Source organism: Schistocerca cancellata, chromosome 7 (assembly GCF_023864275.1).
Source record: "Schistocerca cancellata isolate TAMUIC-IGC-003103 chromosome 7, iqSchCanc2.1, whole genome shotgun sequence".
Taxonomy (NCBI): domain Eukaryota; kingdom Metazoa; phylum Arthropoda; class Insecta; order Orthoptera; family Acrididae; genus Schistocerca; species Schistocerca cancellata.
Window position 1 is genome coordinate 252,125,722 of NC_064632.1, and position 25,438 is coordinate 252,151,159.

The 25,438-nt window shown below is 43.0% G+C and overlaps 1 protein-coding gene across 2 annotated transcripts in view; it reads left to right on the forward strand.

Annotated features, from left to right (window-relative positions):
* Nucleotides 1-25,137, forward strand: part of LOC126092033 (uncharacterized) — a 149,092-nt gene extending 123,955 nt beyond the window's left edge. For both annotated transcript variants that reach the window (XM_049907430.1, XM_049907432.1), the window contains exons 18-19: nt 19,989-20,071; nt 24,710-25,137. In XM_049907430.1, coding sequence (XP_049763387.1) covers nt 19,989-20,071; nt 24,710-24,736 — 110 coding nt within the window. In that variant the 3' untranslated portion in view covers nt 24,737-25,137. The remainder of the gene's footprint in view (nt 1-19,988; nt 20,072-24,709) is intronic.
* The last annotated feature ends 301 nt before the right edge of the window (nt 25,138-25,438 follow it).

Here is a 25,438-nt window from a genome sequence, read left to right on the forward strand (position 1 = left end):
ATTATATATGACTTGTGCTGTGCCCGAAGCTTTTAATTTTTTGTTGTTGTGTCTTCTGTGAGATATTTTCTCCTCCTATAAGTTAGAGGATTACATCTAGATATTTAAGATGTGTTTATCTTGCTGTGTTTTGTGTCAAAGCCTGTTCAATTTTGAGCAGAATAATTTAGACTTATGGAAAGAGATTGCAGGCCAACTTTTTCTGCACATGTTTCATTTTAATACGGCTGAAAATTGTCAGAAATAAACTTCAAAGTCATTAAGATATCCCAACCCACACACACACACACACACACACACACACACACACACACACACACTCTGCTCACATAGACCAAAACCTTCAGCCTATTATCTGCAACCCACCTTCTTGTATAAAAGATATCAATTATTTCCTTCACTGACTCTCCACAGTTCCTGTTTCTGTACCACATTGTGTCCTGCTTCTCACTATTGATGCCACCTTCCTTCACACTAACATCCCTAATGTCCATGGTCTTGCTGCTACTGAGCACTAGCTTTCTCAATGCTTGACGGGATTCCAAACCTGCAACCTCCTTCCTGGTCACCATGACAAATGACATCCTCATCTACAATTATGTCTCCTTTGAAGACATCACCTACAAACAAGTCTGGGGTACAGCCATGGCAGAGTGTTTATGCCCCAGGAAATCTGGGGAAAAACCAGGAATTTTATACAGGAGAAAATGGAGGAAAATCCGAGAAATTTTTCATTGAAAAAATCTGGGAATTTTTCATTGTAAAATCTGGGAATTCTTCATTGTTTTAGTTTTCAGTTAAATTTTTGTAATTTTGACTGGTAAAAACTAATGCTCTAACAAAGACTATTGTTGTATCCCACTACTGCAGAATAATACTTCAGCAATAAAACATAAATGAGGAAAAAATAAACAAAATGAAACTTTTAAAAAAAAAAAAAAAGTGCCATTTACAACAACAAAACACCGTGCACACACTATTCCAACAGCAAAATGTGTGTGTTTACATTTATTGATTTTGCTATTTCCTCTTCATTTACAGCTCCCTCATCAAATGAAAACAAAACGGATTTCTGTGACCAGGAGCTATCCAGAGAATTAAAATACCTCACATAATTATGGAAGGCTGAAATTTATTATTAGTTTCAGTTTTTTGATTTGTATTTTACTTCCACATTTTTGGCAGTCAAGCATTAATCGCCTTACAGAACAATGAAGTTATTTTTGTCTGTTTGCTAAAGAAATTTGGCTTTTATTAATATTTTCAACTGAGGCAGTCAATTTATTTGAAACGAAGGGTTTCATTCCACAGCATGGGTTAGTCCCAACTGTTCGCTGAATTTCTAGTGCACATTTTAATCTTCTGGCACGTATGACATTATGCCATAATAAAGTACCAAACTTGAGATAGTGCAGTACTTGTACATCAGGAAAATGTACATCCTGAAAACCTTCATGTCTAGTTGAGGCCTACTTCGAGACATACGAATGTGCACTTCAAGCTGAATTATGCCTTTTAGTATGCTTTACGAGATTATAGTGCTCTTGGAGTATCCTCTGACATCCAGTTTCTGTTATGACATAGTGTAAGATCTCTTCATGTTTTATATGAGCTTCCTATGCCATCGTAGCTGTGCATGTGCAGTAACGCCCTTTTTTTTTTTTTTTTGGCACCCCGCACTCTCTGGCAACTGTTGAAATGAACCTATTTCTAACAGGTCTCGAGGGTTACTTTCACAGAAAATTTCTTTTTACGCAAGATGAATTGTGTTACATCTACATTCTACATCTACTTGACAACTCTGCAATTCACATTTAAGTGCTTGGCAGAGGATTCATCGAACCACAATCATACTATCTCTCTACCATTCCACTCCCGAACAGCGCACGCGAAAAACGAACACCTAACCCTTTCTGTTCGAGCTCTGATTTCTCTTATTTTATTTTGATGATCATTCCTACCTATGTAGGTTGGGCTCAACAAAATATTTTCGCATTCGGAAGAGAAAGTTGGTGACTGAAATTTCGTAAATAGATCTCGCCGCGACGAAAAACGTCTTTGCTTTAATGACTTCCATCCCGACTCTCGTATCATATATGCCACACTCTTTTTCCTATTACATGATAATACAAAACGAGCTGCCCTTTTTTGCACCCTTTCGATGTCCTCCGTCAATCCCACCTGGTAAGGATCCCACACCGTGCAGCAATATTCTAACAGAGGACGAACGAGTGTAGTGTAAGCTGTCGCTTTAGTGGACTTGTTGCATCTTCTAAGTGTCCTACCAATGAAACGCAGCCTTTGGCTCACAATTCCAACTGAAGTTGTTCGTAATTTTAACATCCAGGTACTTAGTTGAATTGACAGCCTTGGGAATTGTACTATTTATCGAGTAATCGAATTCCAATGGATTTCTTTTGGAACTCGTGTGGATCACCTCACACTTTTTGTTATTTAGCGTCAACTGCCACCTGCCACACCATACAGCAATCTTTTCTAAATCGCTTTGTAACTGATACTGGTCTCCGGATGACCTTACTAGACGGTAAATTACAGCATCATCTGCGAACAACCTAAGAGAACTGCTCAGATCGTCACCCAGGTCATTTATATAGATCAGGAACAGCAGAGGTCCCAGGACGCTTCCCTGGGGAACACCTGATATCACTTCAGTTTTACTCAATGACTTGCCGTCTATTACTACAAACTGCGACCTTCCTGACAGGAAATCACGAATCCAGTCGCGCAACTGAGATGATACCCCATAGGCCCGCAGCTTGATTAGAAGTCGCTTGTGAGGAATGGTGTCAAAAGCTTTCCGGAAATCTAGAAATACGGAATCAACTTGAGAGCTCCTGTCGATAGCAGCCATTACTTCGTGCGAATAAAGAGCTAGCTGCGCTGCACAAGAACAATGTTTTCTGAAACCATGCTGATTACGTATCAATAGATCGTTCCCTTTGTGGTGATTCATAATGTTTGAATACAGTATATGCTCCAAAACCCTACTGCAAACCGACGTCAATGATATAGGTCTGTAGTTCGATGGATTACTCCTACTACCCTTCTTAAACAGTGGTGCGACCTGCGCAATTTTCCAATCTGTAGGTACAGATCTATCTGTGAGTGAGCGGTTGTATATGATTGCTAAGTAGGGAGCTATTATATCAGTGTAATCTGAAAGGAACTTAACCGGTATACAATCTGGACCTAAAGACTTGCCCGTATCAAGTGATTTGAGTTGCTTCGCAACCCCTAAGGTATCTACTTCTAAGAAACTCATGCTAGCCGCTGTTCGTGTTTCAAATTCTGGAATATTCCATTCGTCTTCCCTGGTGAAGGAATTTCGGAAAACCGCGTTCAATAACTCCGCTTTAGCGGCACAGTCGTCGGTAACAGTACCATCGGCACTGCGCAGCGAAGGTATTGACTGCGTCTTGCCGCTTGTGTACTTAACATACGACCAGAATTTCTTCGGATTTTCTACCAAATTTCGAGACAATGTTTCGTTGTGGAACCTATTAAAGGCATCTCGCATTGAAGTCCGTGCCAAATTTCGCACGTCTGTAAATTATAGCCAATCTTCGGGATTTCGCGTTTTTCTGAACTTCGCGGATGTGCGATGAATTTCTTAAATCACAGATCGTTTGACTCTCATTTAAAACGTAGCACTTAGAGGACCAGCCATTTAGCTGAAATTTGAGCCCAGAAGACCACACAAAAATGTCATTATTTTAAATTTTACTGCCATGTTTGTATGATATACGAGGGTTGAATGAAAAGTAATGCCTCCACCTTTGTTAATTGGGTTTGGACGGGAATATTTTAATAAATCAAATGCTGAAATAATCCTTAGAATGTAATCTTTTAACTACCAATATTCACTCTTCCACGTAATCACCAGCAAATTGGATACAGTTCTGCCAACGATTAACAAGTTTTCTGAAGCTGTAAGGGAAGAAGTCGACACACTGTTTCCGCAACCACAGTTCTCTCAATATCTTCATCAGAAGCATGATGATGTCGCTGTAGATCATCTTTCATTATCAGGAACAGATGGAAGCCAGACAATGCTAAATCTGGACTGTATGAAGGATGCCGTACGTTGATGAGATTCAGTCTCTGAAGTTCTGCTGTGGTGGCGTGTGAAGTGTGTAGTTTGTCATTGTCATGCTGCAGGAAATCATTTCCCTTTTCCTTTCAGGCCCTTGTTAGCCATCGTTTCAGATTTCACAGTGTTGTGATGTAACACTCTGAATTTATTGTTGTTCCACGATCAAGGAATCAACAACATGGATAACACCATCTGCATCCCAAAATACTGTTGCCATGATTTTTTGCAGCCGAGGGCTTTGTGTCGGTATTCCATAGACTGACATTTTGTCTCCGGGACATAATGGTGTACCCACATTTCGTCTCCTGTCGCAATTGAATGGAGAAAGGCGTCGCGTTCATTCTCGTAATGCGGGACGAGGTCCCCGCAAATTTCAAGTCTGTGCGCTTTCATTTCAGGAGTCTGCATCCAGGAAACCATTGTGCACAGATCTTCCGATAGTCAAGCAAAGCAATAATGTGACCCACATGTTCTTGTGAAATGCAGATTGAGCTTCCAATTTCTCTCTGAGTTTATACGAGGATCGTCCTAAATCAATCTGTCAACATCTTGCTTGTGAAATTCAGTGGTTGCTGTCACAGGATGTCCAACTCTTTGTTTGTCATGCAGGTCAGATGTTCCTGCCCCAACATCTTTAAACTTACTCACCCAAAGATGCACAGTACTCACGTCAACACAATCACCATAAACTGCTCTCATTCTCTGATGAATCTTCTTTGGGGTAACACATTCTGCTGTCAAGAATTCAATGACTGCACATTGCTTAAATCGCATTGACCTACAGTCTGTGCAGGGTTCCATACTTTACACTGTAACAACACAACCGGTGAGTGCTAAAGCTTCCTGCCTACTGGAGCTGTAGAGAAGAGACTACGGAACAAGCCAGTACCAGCCGCATACCGATGCTGCGAACTGTTGAAGAGATACAAAGGTGGAGGCATTACTTATCAGTCAACCCTCGTATCTTAAAATGCAACACACGTATTTTACATGTGAAAACTTAGCTTCTCTTGTATCTTATTAATCTTAGAGATCAATATTATACGTGAAAGCTTAGCTTTTCTTGTATATTAATTTAAACCATTAAACAATCGAAAATCCAGGATGGAATGTAACAATACAAGAGAAGGAAAGTTGCTACTCACCATATAGCGGATATACTGAGTCGCGATAGGCACAATAAAAAGATTCATACACTTATAGGTTTCGGCCATTAAGGCCCTTGTCAGCAGTAGACACCACCCCCCCCCCCCCCCCCCGCCCCCAGCCCCCCCCCCCCCCTCCACCCACTGCGGGTCCGGGGGTTAGAATAGGCCCAATGTACTCCTGCCTGTCGTCGTAAGAGGCGACTAAAAGGAGTCCCTCCCCCTCAAGGGGGTAGTTTGCGCCTGCATCCGGAGACGGACCGTTCCACGACTTATATTTGTAGTCATTTTGGTTTTTCACTTATTCTGGTTTCTTCCTTCCTTTGTTTGGTTCTTTTCTTTGTCCTTCTCCCTCTCACTGTCTTCCTTACTTTTTCCCTTGCCTTCTTGTCCACCCTGTGGTCTCCGCCTCGGCGTTTGAGACAGTCTGTCCTTTCTCTCCCTCTCTCCCTTTTTTTTCCTCTTCTTCTTTCCTCCCTATGCATGCCTGAAGGCAGACCCACGCATTCGCACGCGTAGCCGGTGACGGGGTAACACGTAATTCCCCACCCTGGGTAGACAAGTAAGGCACGCACGCATCCATTGGTAAAGGCCCGGCCCAGGGAGGGGTGATTGCCTGAGCTGACACCTTCCGACCATGCCGATTGGTCCCTCCGTCCGTTTCTCGGGTGGTGTGACCTTAAGTGTAAAAATTCACCTAAGGCGGGAGTACCCTCTGAGAGGGTCCCCACAAGAAAGGAGCATGCCATCGGAGACACTGGCAATCATGGGGGATTCCTCCGCAATGGATTTCTCTTCTTCTTCTCCTCCTCTCTCGACTTCTGCCCAAAAACGGAAACTTGACCAGCCACCAGTGACAAAAGTACTACCGCCTGCCCCAAAGTTCCTCGTAGTTTCTCGATCTGAGGATTAAAAGGATTTTTCATCTGTCAACCCTTTCGTTATCCAGAAGGGTGTAGATGCCATAGCCGGATCTGTCAAGTCTTGTACCAGGATGCGTAACGGTACCTTGTTCTTAGAAACTGAGAGCGCATTTCAGGCACAAAAACTGCTTTGGGCCACACTCCTGTACACTTCCCCTGTCCGGGTGGAGGCTCACCGCACTTTGAATCTCCTCGTCAGTCAATCCGTCAAGTGATCTAGTATATACCACACCACGCGACGAATTCAAAGTGCGGTCACGAAAAAGTCAACAATGACCTTGTACCGGCCCGGACACTTTTCTTGACCCTTGATAGTGTTCAGCTGCCGTCGCGCATCAAAGCGGGCTACGAGGTTATTTCTGTTCGCCCCTACGTCCCGATACCTACGCGCTGCTACCAGTGTCAGCGTTTAAATCACACTCGCCAGTCCTGTTCTGATGTGGCTAAATGTGTCACTTGTGGCAGGGATGCCCATGAGGGCGACTGTCCACCTCCGTCTCCTCGTTGTGTGAACTGTCAGGGTGACCATGCAGTGTCCTCCTGCGACTGTCCCATCTAAAAGGACGAACGCTGATGACAGGAAATTCAGGTAAATGAGAAAGTGTCCACCTCGGCTGCTCGCGAGCTATTTTCTAGTAGGAAGCCCACTCTGTTCCCAGCGGGGAAATACAGTACTGTCCTCGCCTCTCCTCGGACTACCAGGGAGGTGGCGACGCAGACATGCGATCTGACCTTCAGCACTACGTTCGTCTGTTCGGCCAGTGCTAAGATCACCCGGCCAACGTCTCCTCTTCCTCCCGTCACCCCTAAGACACAAGCACCTTCATCAGCTTCTGCCAAGATGAAGACCCAAAAGTCAGATGCACAGGCCTTCAAGAAGGAACCGTCCCGTGCAGACTTCCTACGTACCTCGAACTCCCAGCCATCGACCAGTACTTCCACTAAACGACCTTCCAAGAAGGCTCATAGGAAACAAAGTTCTCCTCCGCCATGGCACGTTTCTTCTCCTACGCCACCCAGCAGTTGCCGCCCCCAGGCCATCATCCGTTTCGCCTGGCCGCACCACTGGTAGCAGAACATCCGGCCGTTCACCGGCGGAGGAAGCTCCCCCTCCCGGCCATCTTAACAAGGTGGCCGATGAACCTATTGAACCAATGGACAATGACTCTCCGCCTATTGATAACGGCGGCAGTGCTCGCTCGAAGCCAGGCCTTCAGCGGCCTTCGAGGTGACCCCTTCTTGCTTCTCCTTTTTCTTTTCTTCTCACGATGGCACTTCTTCATTGGAATATTCACAGCATTCGCTCCAACTGAAAGGAACTAAAATTGCTGCTACGCTTGCACTGTCCGCTCGTCGTAGCTCTCCAGGAAACGAAGCTACGCCCATGCGATCAAATTGACTTGGCACACTATGCCTCTGTGCATTTTGACCTACCCCCTGTGGCAGGTCTTCCGGCTCATGGAGAGGTTATGTTGCTGGACCGGGATGATATTTACTACGATCCCATCACATCGCACACCGGCCTGCAGGCAGTTGCCGTCTGAATTACTCTCCCCACTTTTACGTTTTCCAGTTGTACCGTTTACACTCCATCGTCGTCTGCCATTACCAGGGCAGAATGATGCAAATTATTGTTCAGCTACCAGCACCATTTTTGTTAACTGGAGACTTCAATGCCCACCATCCCCTTTGGGGCTCTCCAGCATCCTGCCGTAGGGGCTCCCTGTTAGCAGACCTTTTCAACCACCTCAGTCTTGTCTGCCTCAATACTGGCGCCCCTACTTTTCTTTCGGACACATCTCACACCTATTCCTATTTAGACCTCTCTATATGTACTACCCAACTTGCACGCCGGTTTGAGTGGTACACACTTTCTGATATGTATTTGAGCGATCACTTCCCGTGTGATATCCATCTCCTGCATCATACCCCCTCTCCGTGCTCAACTAGTTGGAACATCTCCAAAGCAGACTGGGGGCTCTTCTCTTCTCTTTCAGGATCAAACCTTCGCAAGCTGTGATAGTCAGGTCGCACACCTCACGGAAGTCATTCTCACTGCTGCTGAATATTCCATCCCTCACACTACTTCTCCGCGTCGCGTACCGGTCCCCTGGTGGACCGCAGCATGTAGAGACGCTTGACGTGCTTTACGCATCTTTAAACACCACCCTATGTTGGCGAATTGTATCAATTGTAAACGATTACGTGCGCAGAGTCGTCGTGTTATTAAAGAAAGCAAGAAAGCCAGCTGGGCTGCTTTGACAAGCACCTTCTTCTGTTGTTTGGGGTAGCCTGCGCTGGCTATCTGGCACTAAGGTCCTCACCAGTTTCTGGCTTGACAGTTGCAAATGATGTCCTTGTGGCCCCTGAGGATGTCTCCAATGCCTTTGGCCGCTTTTATGCAGAGGTTTCAAGCTCCGCTCATTACCACCCTGCCTTCCTCCCCCGAAAACAGGCAGAGGAGGCTAAGTCACCTAACTTCCGCTCCTCGAATTGTGAAAGTTATAATGCCCCATTCACCATGCGGGAACTCGAAAATGCACTTGCCCAGTCACGGTCCTCCGCTCCAGAGCCTGATTCTATTCATATTCAGATGCTGAAGAACCTTTCTCCTGCGGGTAAAGGTTTTCTTCTTCGTACTTATAATCGCATCTGGATTGAGGGTCATGTTCCCACACGCTGGCGCGAGTCTATTGTTGTCCCGATTCCTAAGCTGGGGAAGGACAAGCACTTGCCTTCCAGTTATCGACCCATCTCGCTTACCAGCTGTGTCTGTAAGGTGATGGAGCGAATGGTTAACTCTCGTTTGGTTTGGCTGCTCGAATGTCGACGCCTACTTACCAATGTACAATGTGGATTTCGTAGGCGCCGCTCTGCTGTTGACCATCTGGTTACCTTGTCGACCTTCATTATGAATAACTTCTTGCGGAAGCGCCCGACTGCGGCTGTGTTGTTTGATTTGGAGAAGGCTTACGACACCTGTTGGAGGGCGGGCATTCTCCACACCATGCATACGTGGGGCCTTCGCGGTCGCCTCCCTCTTTTTATTCGTGCCTTTTTAATGGATTGACAGTTCAGGGTACGTGTGGGTTCTATCCTGTCAGACGCCTTTCGCCAGGAGAATGGGGTGCCACAGGGCTCAGTTTTGAGCGTCGCTCTCTTCGCCATAGCGATCAATCCAATAATGGATTGCCTCCCAGCCGATGTATCAGGCTCCCTTTTCGTGGACGATTTTACCATCTATTGCAGCGCGCAGCGTACATGTTTCCTGGAGTGCTGTCTTCAGCGTTGTCTTGACTGTCTTTACTCCTGGAGTGTTGCCAATGGCTTCCATTTTTCTGCCGAGAAGACGGTCTGTATTAACTTCTGGCGCTACAAAGAGTTTCTCCCACCGTCCTTACGACTCGGTCCCGTTGCTCTCCCATTCGTGGAGACAACAAAAATTTTTAGGTCTTGCATTTGACAGGAAACTTATAGTCTGATTTAAACTAGTTGTCACTTGACGTTTGCGCTGCGAAGTTGCGGCGTTGTCACTTCAAGCACTGGCTGGAGGCAGCCACCTCAGCGCATCGTTACCCCCGCCGATAGAAAATCGTTTTAAAGCCTGTATCTCCTACAAAAAGTAAGTAAAAAATTTCAAACCCACATATGATGTATATCTCTACAATGTCTCTCAATCTGTCAAATATCTATTCTTAATTTTAATTAGGACAAGAGTTACGTTAATTTGTTTGAAACCATTTAAATTCTCGAATTCGCAAACAGCTTCTAACTTATCACGTCTTTACTGAAAAAGTATTAGTGTCACAGCAAAATATTTTTTTCCATTCATTACCAAAATAATGCACTCGGCAAAGAATCCTTCAAAGTTTTCGTAGTGCATTACGTTTCCTGTATACAAATTTCTGAAAACAGCGTTTTTAAGAAACCCTATCTGTACCGAACTCGAAACAAGTATGACGTTTAAAATCTCTATCTCCTACAAATATTATGTGAACATTTTGAAATTTACGTACAGTATCTGTCTCAGTGGTATCTATAAGCATATCAAATATCTTTTCTTAAATTTAATTAGGGCCGTTGTCACATTAACTATTGTAGTGTGAGAAATTTTCGCGTCTGGAATATTATTCTTCTTTAGATTGCAAATCTCGAAAACTATTACACACATTGAATAACATCTTGGTGTATAAACAAAATGAAATAGAATTAAAATTCAGTCTAACTTACCGTAAGGAGATGACGGGAGCTGGCCAAACAGTATTTCTTAGTCTCACAACAAGAATGAGAATTAATCGAAATAAATTCACAAATACAATATTTAATGGCAGTAAGTACACTACACACTAATTAGACAATGCGAAAACACCGCTTAATTCAGAGTCAGTCAGTGGAACTATCCGTGTCACTGCTCGTATTGACAGATATAATCAAGTCTTCGACACTTTGTTGTAAGATACCTTCATTGTTCCATGCGTCCTGTATCACTCCTTTCACGTGATGCATTACCTTCTGCCAGTCTTCCGATGTCACAATTTCAACTGCCTCTTTCAAAAGGCGTTCCACCTCGGTTAATGTGAATTTCTTATTTTCTGCAGCAATATGCCGTTTAACCTGAGCCCAAATCAGCTCTATTGCGTTGAAATGGAATCAGCTCTATTTCGTTGAAATGGCAATGGTAAGGAGGCAATCTGAGCACTTTATGCCCGTATTTTTTTGCTACTTCATCCACAATGTAAGTCGGGTTCTTTGGTTTGTGTTGCGATACAAGTTCTAATAATTCTGCCCTTGTCAAATTACTGTCGAACTGTACCTTATGTTTCTGTAACCAGCTAACAATGTCGTTTTTCCTCGTTGCCTTTGTGGGTGCTTTATCTTGTATTACTGAGTGATAAGGAGCGTTATCCATAACAATGATAGAGTTTTTTGTTAAGTTCTGGAGCACACCGTCTTCAAACCATTTCACAAAAGTATTGTGGTTCATCTCTTCGTGGTAGTCGGAGGTCTTATTTGAACTGAATAGCAGCAGACAATTTGGAATGAATCCTTTTGAATTTCCGGCATGTGCTACAATTATCCTTTTTCCTCTGCCGATCGGAGCTGCCATACTACCGCTGATGGTACCGTCTGTCCAGCCTTTTTTTAAACTGTGTCCTGAATTCACCCACGTTTCATCAAGCCAAACGATATCATCAAAATATGTCCCCACTAATTCTCTAAGAAAGCGGCATCGCCAGGCTGCAATATCTTGGCGTTCCATTAGTAACTTTCTGCCAGAGATGGATGTATAGCGGAATCCTAAGATTTTCACGACTCTTAACAAAGACGATTTACTACCCTGAAACAGGTCAGCCGCTGTGAGGGTAGCATGTAGTTTTTTGAGTGTTGGATACTCCTTGCCCGAATAAAATGCATATATTTGACGACGAATGGCATCTTCCTGAAAAGAGTCAAGTTTTGTGACCCTCTTCTCTAGTCGTCTCTTTTTCCCAGGTGTCTCCAATTTAGATGATTCACTTGAGCCTTATTTCGTGAATTTCTCCTTGCAGATTCTTATTACTGATCGTTCGCTAACTTGCAGAGCAGCTGCAGTTCGCTCCACCACCTTATCCAAAGGAACGAGAGGCCCTCCTGCATCCCTCTCTCTCTCAAAATTCTCCCTTAAGAACACACATATTCACACGCCTGACTGCGTATAACGACGCCATGTCCGCCACTTTTTGGAGGTTTCCGAGGAGTGTGCAGCCTCGGCCTCCCTCTCTTGCGATTGCTTTCATGAGACATCGTAAACACGCGAAGCTACAAGTCACTCAAATCTCTCACCTGCACGTCTACAACGGCTCGCTGAGGACTGGCTGGCACAATGCCTTAGTCAGCTCAGCAGAGCGAAGTGGCAACGCAGTGGCAGCCGACAGCGCCGGCTGCCATTGGTTTATTGGTGGCGGGAGCCCTGCAGCCCGTTGCCTGTCAAGTGACAACTACTTTAAATCAGACTATAGCTGGTCTCCACATGTGTCATATTTGGCTGCCCGTTGTACCCGTTCTCTAAATGTCCTCCATGTTCTCAGTGGTATGTTGTGGGGAGCGGATCGAACCGTCCTACTTCGCCTATATCGGTCGATCGTCCACTCAAAGCTGGATTACGGGAGCTTCGTATACTCCTCTGCACGGCCGTCCATCTTACGCCGCCTCAACTCTATACAACATCGGGGTTTACGTCTTGCGATCGGAGCGTTCTATACTAGTCCCGTCGAGAGTCTTCATGCTGAAGCCGGTGAATTTCCACTAACCTATCGGCACGATATACTGCTTTGTCGGTATGCCTGTCGGCTATTGTCAATGCCCGGCCACCCGTCTTATCGTTCCTTTTTTGACGACTCTCTCGACTGTCAATACGGGTTGTATGTCTCTGCTCTGCTACCCCCTGGAGTTCGCTTTCGTTGCCTCCTTCAGCACCTCGATTTTTCACTCCCTGCAACCTTTCGAGTGGGCAAGAGCCAAACGCCACCTTGGCTCCAGGCTCAGGTTTGCGTTCACCTTGACCTCAGCTCGCTCCCAAAGGAGGTTACCCCCACTTCGGTATACCGGCCCTGTTTTGTCGAACTTCATTCGAAGTTCATTAATATGATTTACATTTATACAGATGGCTCTAAGACCGATGATGGTGTCGGGTGTTCTTTTATTGTCGGGGCACACAGTTTCGGATACCGGCTCCATGGCTATTGTTCGGTCTTCACAGCTGAGCTATTTGCCCTCTACCAGGCTGTTCTTTACATCTGTCCCCACCGACATTCTGCTTATGTCATCTGCTCCGATTCCCTGAGCGCCATCCAGAGCCTCAGTGATCGGTATCCGGTTCACCCTTTCGTGCACCGGATCCAACACTCTCTTCAGCAGCTGGCGGACGACGGTTCTCCGGTTACCTTTATGTGGGTTCCTGGCCATGTCGGTATCCCTGGGAACGAAACTGCAGATGCCGCGGCCAAGGCTGCGGTCCTCCAGCCTCGGACAGCTTCCTGTTGTGTCCGTTCATCAGATTGTAGCAGGGTCATTTGTCAGCGCATTTTATCGCTGTGGCATGCCGATTGGGCTGCACTTACGGGCAATAAGGACCGAATCCTTGAAACCTCTTCCCACGGCTTGGACGACCTCTTCTCGCCCTTCTCAGCAGGAGGAGGTCATTTTGGCACGGTTACGAATTGGACACTGCCGGCTCAGCCATCGCCATCTGCTGACAGCCGCACCGGCGCCGCTCTGCCCATGTGGGCAATTGCTGACGGTACGCCACATTTTAACGTACTGTCCGAATTTTAATACACTGTGCGTTGAGCTTGGCCTGCCATGTACTCTGGATTCCATTTTAGCGGATGACCCAGGAGCAGCTGCTCGCGTTCTTCGTTTTTAATCCACTTGACTAACCTGTCTAAGGACATTTGATTATGCTGTTTTTTTAATCCTGTGCCTGTCAATATGTCTTTTATAGTGTTGTCTCTTTTAGTTGCTGTTTTAAGCTTGTGCCTCGCGGTGCATTCGTAACTTAGTCTGGGCGCTAATGACCATTGTAGTTGTGCGCCACAAAAAAAAAAAAGAAAAAGCACACATACACTCACGCAAATGCAACTTGCACACACGTCTGCAGTCTCAGAGAGCTGGAACTACACTGCAAGCAGCAGCACTAGTGCATGATGGGAGTGGCGACTGGGTGGGGGTAAGGAGGAGGCTGGGGTGGGGAGAGGGGAGGGATAGTATGGTGGGAGTGGCCAACAGTGAAGTGTTGCAGTTTAGACGATGGGCAGGAGAGAAGGGGGGGAGTGGGTAAGTAGCGGAAAGGAGAGAAATAAAAATAAAAATAAATTAATATACTGGGTGTGGCGGTGAAATTATAGCTGTGTAGTGCTGGAATGGGAACAGGGTGGGAGCTGGATGGGAGAGGACAGTGACTAACGAAGTTTGAGACCAGGAGGGTTATGAGAAGGTAGGATGTATTGCAGGGAAAGTACTCACCTGCGCAATTCAGAAAAGCTAGTGTTGGTGGGAAGGATCCATATGGCACAGGCTGTGAAGCAGTCATTGAGATGAGGGGTATCATGTTTGGCAGCATGTTCAGCAACAGGGTGGTCCACTTGTTTTTTGGCCACAGTTTGTCAGTGGCCGTTTATGCAGACAGACAGCTTGTTGGTTGTCATGCCCACATAGAATGCAGCACAGTGGTAGCAGCTTAGCTTGTAAATCACATGACTGGTTTCACAGGTAGCCCTGCCTTTGATGGGATAGGTGATGTTAGTGACCGGACTGGAGTAGGTGGTGGTAGGAGGATGTATGGGACAGGTCTTGCATCTAGGTCTATTACAGGGGTATGAGCCATGAGGTAATGTATTGGGAGCAGGGGTTGTGTAAGGATGGACGAGTATATTGTGTAGGTTCGGTGGACGGTGGAATACCACGGTAGGTAGGGTGGGAAGAATAGTGGGTAGGACATTCTCATTTCAGGGCACAACGAGAGGTAATCGAACCCTGGTGGAGAATGTAATTCAGTTGCTCCAGTCCTGGATGGTACTGAGTTACGAGGGGAATGCTCCTCTGTGGCCGGACTGTGGGACTTAGGGAGGTGGTGGGAGACTGGAAAGATAAGGCACGGGAGATTTATTTTTGTACAAGGATTGGAGGATAATTACGGTCGGTGAAGGCTTCAGCAAGACCTTCAGTGTATTTAGAGAAGGACTGCTCGTCACTGCAGATGCGACGACCACGGGTGGCTAGGCTGTACGGAAGGGATGTCTTGGTATGGAATAGGTGACAGCTGTTGAAGTGGAGGTTTTGCTGGTGGTTAGTAGGTTTGATATGGACGGAGATACTGATGTAGCCATCTGTGAGGTGGAGGTCAACATCTAGGAAGGTGGCTTGTTGGGTTGAATAGGACCAGGTGAAGCAAATGGGAGAGAAGTTGTTGAGTTCTGGAGGAATGTGGATAAGGTGTCCTCACCTTCAATCCAGATAGCAAAGATCATCAATGAGTGAACCAGGTGAGGGGTTTAGGATTCTGGGTTTTTAGAAAGGATTCCTCTAGATGGCCCATGAATAGGTTAGCATATGATGGTGCCATGATGGTGCCATGCGGGTGCCCATAGCCATACCGCGGATTTGTTTGTAGGTAATGACTTCAGAGGAGAAGTAACTGTGGGTGAGGATATAGTTGGTCATGGAGACTAGGAAGGAGGTTGTTGGTTTGGAATCCATAGGGCATCTAGAAAGGTAGTGTTCGATAGCAGTAAGGCCATGGGCATTAGGAATGTTAGTGTACTGGGAGGTGGCATCAATAGTGACGAGCAGGGCACCGTGTGGTAAAGGGAAAGGAACTGTGGAGAGTCGGTTGAGGAAATGGTTGGTATCTTTTATATAGGAGGATAGGTTCCGGGTAATAGGTTGAAGGTGTTGGTCTACGATAGCAGAGATTCTCTCAGTGGGGGCACAGTAACCGGCCACAATGTGGTGTCCTGTGTGGTTGGGTTTTTGGACTTTAGGAAGCATGTAGAAGGTGGGAGTGCGGGGAGTGGTAGGGGTAAGTAGAGAGATGGACTCTGGGGAGAGTTTCTGGGATGGGCCTAAGGATTTGAGTAGTGAATGGAGGTCCTGCTGGATTGCTGGAATGGGATTACTGTGGCATGATTTGTTGGTGGAAGTATCTGACAGCTGACAGAGTCCTTCTGCCACATAATCCTTGCGGTTCAAAACAATGGTGGTGGAGCCTTTGTCTGCAGGTATTATTATAAGATCGGGATCTGTTTTTAGATGGTGGACTGCAGTTCTTTCTACGGATGTAAGGGTAGTATGCATGTTGAGGGATTTGTAGAGTGATTGTGAGGCAAGGTTCGAGGATAAGAAAGTCTGTAAAGTTAATAGGGGGTAGTTTGGAGGCAGTGGGGGTGGATCACGGTTGGATGGAGGACTGAACTGAGTTAGGCAAGCTTCAATATTGGCCTTTGGTTGAGTCTGATTGGTTGGGTTGGTGGCAAAAAAGTGTTTCCACTGTAGGGACCGGGAGAAGGAGAGAAGGTCTTTAACTAGTCCTGCATGGTTGAATTTGGGAGTGGGGCAAAAGGTGAGGCCTTTTTGGAAAGGACTGACATTTCTGTGGGGCTAAGACTTCTGGAGGAAATGTTCATGACTGTGTTGCAGGTCTGATTAGGTTTTGGGTTGTGTGTGGTGGTGGGAGGGAGTTTTGGAGGGTGGGGTAAGTGTAGTAGGTCTGCGAGACAGGGTTTGTCAGCTATGAGGGGCCATGGGGGAGATTCTGGAAGTTGTTGTAGAAGTGATGGACAATTGTACTCCGAGGCAGGAGTAGGAACTGAGCAGGATGGAGAGCTTTTTGAGGTGGCGTTGTGCATGTTGCTCAAGTTCCTGCAGGGCAAGAGTTTCAATGTGTGTTATGGGTGCCTGGAATTTGAGATTCTGGGATTCAGTCTTTTAATTTCTTTTTCTTTTTATTTCTCTCCTTTCCGCTACCTACCCCCACCCCCCTCTGCACCTTCTCTGCTGCCCTCCATCTAAACTGCAACACTTCACTGTCCGCCACTTCCACCTTACTATCCCTCCCCCTCCTCGCCCCAGCCTTGTCCTTACCCCCACCCAGCCGCTGCTCCCATCATGCACTGGTGCTGCTGCTCACCATTTAAACCATCAACTTTTTCTGTTTTTGTGTTTGAGCTTCTTTACTGTGACGTTGCTATTGGCTGACTACATCACGTGTCCTGTGCTGTGAATACCTGCTGTCATCGGCTGGCGAGATCACGTGACACGAGCTATGATTGGCTTACAAAAACGCATTGCAATCTTGAGTTGAGTGCTTCGGAAACTAACATGCTATGTGTGGTGGTTGTGGTGGAATTCGTATTTATACTTTCATAATACCAAAATATGCAGCATATTGTAATGCCAAAATGTGCAGTGTGAATGTTGCTGCACATCAAAGAGATTTCTAAATTTATTTATTTATTTTTTGTGTAAAGTGCTGGGAAGTTTTACACCGGTGTGTAAAACATTAGCCATTCGAAGGACTGATAAGTTTTATAGTTCTGTGGGAAATTATACTGTCACTTAAGAGGGAAAGAGTGTATTTTAACCTGAGAATAAGTGTGTTTTTTTAACTGGAAAATCCGAGAATTTTTTTTCCTTGTCCATGTGTACACCCTGCAATGGGCACCTGCATAACACCATCCCGTGCCAACCTATTAATGGGCAGTCTAGAGGAATCCTTTCTAATCACCCAGAATACCAAACCCTCATCTGTTTCAGATTCATTCATGACATCTTCATGATCTGAACTGAGTGTGAGGACACCCTATTCGTATTGCACCAGAACCTTCTTCCCCATTTGCTTCAGCTGTTCCTCCTCAACCCAACAAGCTACCATTCTCGGAGTTGGCCTCCACCTTAATGATGGCTACTTCATTACCTCAATCCATATCAAACCTGCCATCCACCAGCAATACTATCACTTTGATAGCTGCCACCCATGGCCATCGCATCTGTTGTGATGAGCAGTGCCTCTCAAAGTATACCAATGGTGTCACTGAGGCCCTCACAGACTGTACTTACCCTCCCAGCCTTGTACAGCAGCAGGTCTTGAGTTCCTTATCTCTTCAGTTACACCCCACTCCCAAAGTCCCATCGTCTCACCACAGAGGAACATTCCCCCCATGGCTCAGTACCACCCAGGAGTGGAGCAACTGAATCATATTCTGTGCCAGGGTTTCGACTATGTCTTGTTGTGCCCTGAAATGGGGAACATACTACCCACTATTCTTACCATCCCTCCCACAGTTATATTCTGCCGTCTATTGAACGTACACAATATCCTTGTCGGTCCCTACTCGGATATCCTCGTCGATCCCTACTCAACTTCTGGCCTAACCCGTAGCGTCACGATTCATATCCCTGTAATAGACCTAGATGCAGGGCCTGTCCCATACATTCTCCCACCACTACCGACTCCAGTCTGGTAACAAGTATCACCAATCCCACCAGAGGCAGGATTACCTGTGAACAGGTCATGTGATCTACAAGTTAAGCTGCAACCACTGTGTGCTACATTCTACATGGTAGTGACAACCAACTAACTGTCTCTCCATATGAATGGTTACTGACAAACTGTGGCCAAGGAACAGCTGGACCATCCAGTTGCTGAGCATGCTGCCCAATGGAATGTTCTTAGTTTTAATGACTGCTTCACAAACTTTGCCATCTTGATCCATCCTACCAACACCAGCTTTCCTGAATTGCTTCAGTGGGAACTCTCTTTGCAGTATATCCTATTTTCTCGTAACCCTTCCAACCTGGATTTTTCATTGCTAGAGAGTGGACTGCTTCTCAGTCAATTTTGAAGCATTCATAATACTTGCACTACACGGCATTTCTTTTCAGAAATACAGTTTCCGAATCACAACTTGCTTGAGCCACTGGAAATGTTTTGATTTTACCACCATTTAATCATAAGCATTCATACATTTTTAGAAGGAATTGTGTATTATACTGAGTGTATCAAAAAGAATGGCGTGATTTTAGAGTGTAATAATTACAGAACATGGAGAGCAGGACATGTGTATTGATTGAATCAACAGAAGACGTTTCATGTACTACCATTTACCAAGAGCGAATCAGTGACTAGTCTGGTGTGAGTTTAGTCAGCGTTTTGTGATTGATCATCTTTGCAAAAAACATGCATTGTTGCTACCTTCAGTTTGAAAAGAGAGGATATTTATGCAAAGGTAAGGGTCCAGGTCTGACCTACACTTCTTATAAAATGGTGGAAAGAATTCAGTAATGTTTGTGCGGAATCCTCAAAAGTCTACTAGGCACACCAAATATTCCTCATATGACTAATGAATGCTAGACCGATGTTTGATCTATAAACTATATAGATTACAATTCATGCAAGCTCTTTGGGTTGTTAAAAAGAAACATGTTGTCTTCAGCTGTACTCTGCCGAAGATGAGAGACTTTTGTCATGGTTAGTTTTCAGCACTAGAGCTACATTTCACGTTAGCAATAAAGTGAATGGAGAGAATATGCGCGTATAGGGACTTCAAAACCTTCTTGCACTTGTTAAGCATGAGACAGGATCACATTAAGTAAAACTTTTTTCATGTCATTTCTGGCCAAAAAGCGTATGGTGACTTCTTGGCTTGAGGAAAAAACAGGGACTGGAATGAGCTATCTTTGAATGTTGGAGCCCTGTCACCTGTCTTTTCCCACACCCATGAGGACTTCAGTGACTTCAAATTAAAAAAGATTGGAGCTCTGTTTCACTGTCACAATATTCTGTGACAATTCCTCAATGACATGTCACCTCAAGACTTGTATTGTATGCGTGGCATTCAGATACACTGACCTACATTCTTCACCTTCCAAAATCTTTCAATATGATCCCATGCGATTGTATCTGGTGGGGATATGTGAAGGAAAGTATTTTCGTCCCTCCTTTATGTCGTAACATAGATGAGCAGAAAACAGAATAAGAGCTGCTGCTACTTCTGTTGGCATAGATAGTTAAGAGTTTGTGACAAATTTACCTATTGTCTAGGTGTTGTCCATGACTATTGTTGCACACATAGGACGTTTGTAATAATGTAACTAAAAGTTGAAAATTTTTTGAGTATTTTGCAATTTGTCTGTTTTCTAATACATTTTTAAAAATAAATGTGTTTAAAACAGGATATTGTTTTTGATACACCCTGTATTATTCTTAAAATGTTGATGTATTATTGCATTGTGTGAAACATTACATGTATCTTACTTTTATGATTCCAGTATTAAAACCACATCAAATTGAAAGACTTCTGAAGAGGAGAAAATTTCCTGCGGATGATGATGAAGACAGTTCTTCATCTGAGGTAACTTACATTTCTTATTCATTCAATAACTGTGTTGTAGAGGAAGTACCATAAAATGGGCCAAGCAAGTAACTTATTATAGGAGAAAAAATTAGGGGTGATGGGGGGGAGTAATAGTCTACTTGTATGATCTTCTGTATTTTCTAATTGGAATTCTAATCTTAAATAATTTGAAAACAATGCTCAGGTTTACTTCACGATGTGGGGTAGGGGGGACTAGCTGTAACTATTTATCACTGTTAAGGTAAAATGGATCAGCATAATGGTTTTTAAAAATATGAAATCACCATTATGTTTCAAAACTGGATGTAATCAGCAAAATTTATACGTGATAACTAAAAAAAAAAAAAATTTAGTAACTTATACTGATTAATAGAAACTGATGGAACACTGAACTGCAAAGGAAAATAACTTGTAATCATAATATTCTATTCCTCACTCCCAGTATCTACACCAGAAACTTTATATTATTCTTTTCTAATACCTCTTGCTAAAAATTTGTATTTTGTCATATTAATGGTGGTAAGCATATGCAAAACAGAAGGTTTCTGATGTAATAATTGTAAGTATAATTTTGTAATTCAGTATTTTTATTTTATTTTAATTTTTTTAGTTTCTATTTATATATTTTTTAACATCTGTCACATCAGGAAATACAAAGTAATCTCACTTTTTACTCTACCTTATCCTGAGAGACTTTACTGATTTCTTCTTCTTTCTTCCCACAAAGAAGTAATCCATTTCATTTATACCAAAGGTCAGCTACACTGCAGTGCACTTCAGCTTCAACTTGGTTTCACCTTCACCTTTCTCAGCAGTTTCATTCTCAACATCTGGTTTATTAACAAGTTCTTCTTTCTCTTCTCATAAATCTTCTATGTTTCTTGCTCTGACACTTTTTTGAGGTTGAATATTCATTCTTTTTCTTGTTCTGCTGGTGCTTTGTGATGTTGGGGTGGCAGTTTCTTATGCAAGGGATAATGGTCATAGAAAACCAGTCATGAAATAAGAGATGCATTAAACCATCCAAGGGAAATATGTGTCCATCAGCTGCTCCTGCCACCATTACACTTGTGCTGGCTTTGCTGGAGTTGGTTATTTATTCTGGATGTTTCGTGTAGCACCTTACAACAACCTTGAGAGAACTGGTGTCATCTGTGGAGTTGGTCACGTCATAATTGGTGTGTGACAACTGAAAATCCCATCAAGTCGTGTTTGGAGATTGTCTTAGAGAATGTTACAGTTTTTTTGTTACAAGGAGTCTTGACCTCTGTATTTTCTACACATTTCACTGCAAATTCAGGATGGTGTTTCATAAGAGTGAATCCATTTCAAACCCAGTCTCTCACCTTCTAGTTGCTAATTGTTCTTAAGTGGGAATCCCCAGTTTGCTCGTAGGAAGAATGCTTTAACAAGGCTGTTTTCATCAGTGTGGCTAATTGCAGGTTCATCACCCTCGTAGGTCATCTGCAAACACCAGTAAAAGCCATAGCATAAAATTTAAATACCTTACGTATTGTGAACTGATTTCATTCCACTTTCTTCAGAACCTCAAGAAGATATTTTCCATTATTGTCTCATTTACCCTCCACTCCTAACTTTTTATCGAATTTCTGTGTCGTGGTCCACTTCATCTATCACTTTACAAAAAAAAGTAAACCCTGGCTTAAAAAGTACAAAACCAAAATTTACTAATTTCTCTTTTGTAAGAGTAAAATAAATATGTTTTACATTCATAACACTATTTCTTCTGTTCCTGCTGTAGCTTTGTTTCTTCAATGCTTTGTTTTCAATTTATGTAGAATTAGAGAAAAGGTGTATTTATAAAACTCCTTTGTATAAAATATGTTACTTATTCTTTCTTCAAAACAAATATCACTAAAATGACTGTGTTACTGGGTTTATCTTATTGAAATGACAGGAAAATAATTTTCTTCTTGTATATGATCCTTGTAGCATTGATTTACCTAAGCTGTACACTCGCAGTTCTCTTTTCTCCATTTTATGCTACTGTTCTGATTTAGTGCAGGAAGTAAAAAAAATGTAATGTAACTTGCTGAAGAGTCCTATTCTTCAGCTCTAATTTTTTTAAAAAAATCTTGCCTGCTCTGTTGTTTACTGTCTTGGATTTTCTTCACACACCAATTTAGGATGAATACAAATGTATATTTGTCCCATACTTCCTTATAAGTTTTTGCAAAAACAATGAAATATGAACATTTCTTGCTGCAAAACTTTTTAAGTTTCTCAAAATATTTATCTTTATTATGTGTACACTTTATGTATTTGAACTAATTCAGTAAATATTTTTTCTGTCCTAATGTTGGTACCTCTAAAACACCATTTTCGAAAAATACAGCAGCTTTTTCAGGTAATGAACATCAAAATGTTCAAAAAATGTGTGTGAAATCTTGTGGGACTTAGCAGTTAAGGTCATCAGTCCCTAAGCTTACACACTACTTAACCTAAATTATCCTAAGGACAAACACACCCATGCCGAAGGAAGGACTCGAACCTCTGCCGGGACCAGCCACACATGACTGCAGCGCCTTAGACCACGCGGCTAATGAAGGTCACTGTCTACTAATTTTTGGTTGGATGTAAGAGAGCAGAGGGACATTGATAGGTGATAAATCAGATGAATGTGGACAATGGGACATTAATTCAATGTTTTTCTCTGTCAAATTTTCAATTGTTTGTGTGACAGCTGATGTGGTGGTGATGATTCCTTGTGACTCAGCAGTCCGATGCATATATTTCCATTGGATACCACTTTGGTGACTTGGCATGACCGTAACATACTCCTGTAATTTTACCGGGGAAACAGATTCACAGTTTCATGTTCCTGAAAATTCTCACATTGTTGAGATATGGAGGCTAGGTTAAGCGTAGGCTGAAAATTCTGTAGTCCAAACAGGTTTTGCTTCTGCAACTTTTCAGTTTTGAGCATGTGGCCACCTAGCCTGGCACTGTCATGATGAACAATGATATGGCGTTCAGTAAGTTCTCCTTAGTGATGGAATAAGGAAAACTGACTGAACGCCATATCATTGTTCATCATGACAGTGCCAGGCTCAAAACTGATTGTTGTGTACTACTCAGTATTAATCATTGCTTGATCCTCTGATGCAAAAGCTGTGGCCATGACGAGTCCAGGGTAACTGAAGAAATAAAAGTATCATTTTCTTGATAGAGTTTCACGAATGGTGCTCCTCTGGGTGTTCGGAGATGAATTGAAACCAACAGTAAATTGCTACTTAGATCACAGCTCATACAAATGTATCCAAGTTTCATCTTCTGTTACAATATTGTATATAATTTTTGCATTTGTTTGGTCAAATTTTTTGAGTCTTCATCACAGCAGTTGGCAAAAGCCTGCTTGTGATCTGTGGTCGAATTGTAATGAATCTATCAAGAAGAATCCTTTTTAGCAGTTAAACATTCACAAAATATCAAATTAAGTGCAGTTTTTGATGTGCCTAAGGACTCACTTATCTCATATATCAATCCTCTTCAATTATGTTGTGCATAGCATTGATATTTTTTTGAACAAAACTGATTTTTTGTTGACCTTGGCAAAATTTGTTGTGGGCGAAAACACACTTGTGATGAAATTCTGCAAACCAATTTTGTACCATCATTTCTGAAGTTGATAAATTGTCAGAAGCTTAACTAATCAGTTCAAGACATTATTGCTGAATTAGGAATTTGTGAAAACTGTATAAAATCATCCAACGAAAGCTTCTGCGGGAAATTTCCATTTTTTCACAGCACTGCTTCTTTAAATGCTCTCTCTAAACAAACCATTCAGTCAGTTACTGATCTGGCTTTGTTTTAACAATATCAAGTGGCAAATGTTATAAAATAGTAATGTCACATCTCTGTAACTTCATCTAGAGGTCATTTTATAAAACTTGAAATGTGACCATCATACAAGATGAGGATATGTTAGCTCCGATAGCTGATGGTACAAAAATTGCCAAAATTACTCAACCACAGTTAAGACTTGATGGAAAATCATGGTCCTTTTTGTCAGTTATGTCAACAGAAGGCTTTTGTATTGATCTTTTCATGTCCAGTATATAACACTGCTGCTATCATATGTATTTTGCCACAAACAGTTAAAAGGGATTCACAACTGTGAATTACAGATTGCTAAACATATAATTTGACGACTCCAGTGGTAAAGATTTTTCTCATCTTTTGATAGATCTTAAAATTGGAGATATTTTGTACTTACAAAGAAACTCTCATATTACAACGAGCGAGGTGGCACAGTTGTTAGCACATTGGACTCGCGTCCGGGAGGACGACGGTTCAATCCCGCATCTGGTCATCCTAATTTAGGTTCTCTTTGATTTCCCTAAATCGCTTCAGGCAGATGCCGGGATGGTTTCTTTGAAAGGGCGCTGCCAACTTCATTCCCCATTCTACCCGAATCCGATGAGAACGATGACCTCGCAGTTTGGTCTCCTCCCCCAAATCAACCCAACTCTCTCATATTACCCCTCCCCCCCCCCCTCCCATAACATGCACAGACCACCGAAAAGAATACAACTAAAAGTAGATTTATAACAAATCTGACTTCAGAATATGAAATATTGCTAATGCATGAAATGTTACTTTATATCTTGACAGGTTGAAGATCTGACAGAACTTGCATGAACTATATGTGACCGATCACCTGGTGTGGTGATCAGTGGCTGACATCATGATGTTCCTTAGACTTTCAAACGGAGTGATGTTAAAGGATGTGTGCACATTTCAATGTGTGACAGTTTACTATAGCCTTAGTGAGAAGTGAGATATTTTTAATAGAATATCGCTATTTTTTACAAAAAGATTTAGGTATCGTGAATTGGAATTCTTGCCATTGGCTGGTGAAACTTTTATCGCAGAGTGAATTCGATAATACTATGAAAACCTGAGATTGGCACACATCACATATCACACCTAGTCTCAAAGATTGCTCAAGTTGTGATTTACCATTTGTAAAAATTATATGTAATATATTTTAAAAAGAATCTCATGTTCCACAGTATTTTATAATAAAAAGAATAAATATACCTTTATTGTTACTCCCTTTATTAAAATATAAATACATTTTTATTTTGTGTGATAAGTTGTCTCTTAAATCATTTAGATTTGAATCATTCCATTAATATGCATTCCCATTGTAATATTCTGTACTTTGCCAATAGAAAATTATGCTGCACTGAATGGAGGAAGGAGATCTGTCTGTATTGAAATCTAATTGTCTGGTTTACAATCGTGTTGTTTATACTGAAGGGGAGAAAGTAGTCTGCCTGTGAACCAATTGGGTATTGTTTCACATCTAACAGTAACATCTTTCCTGTAGTTTTTAGT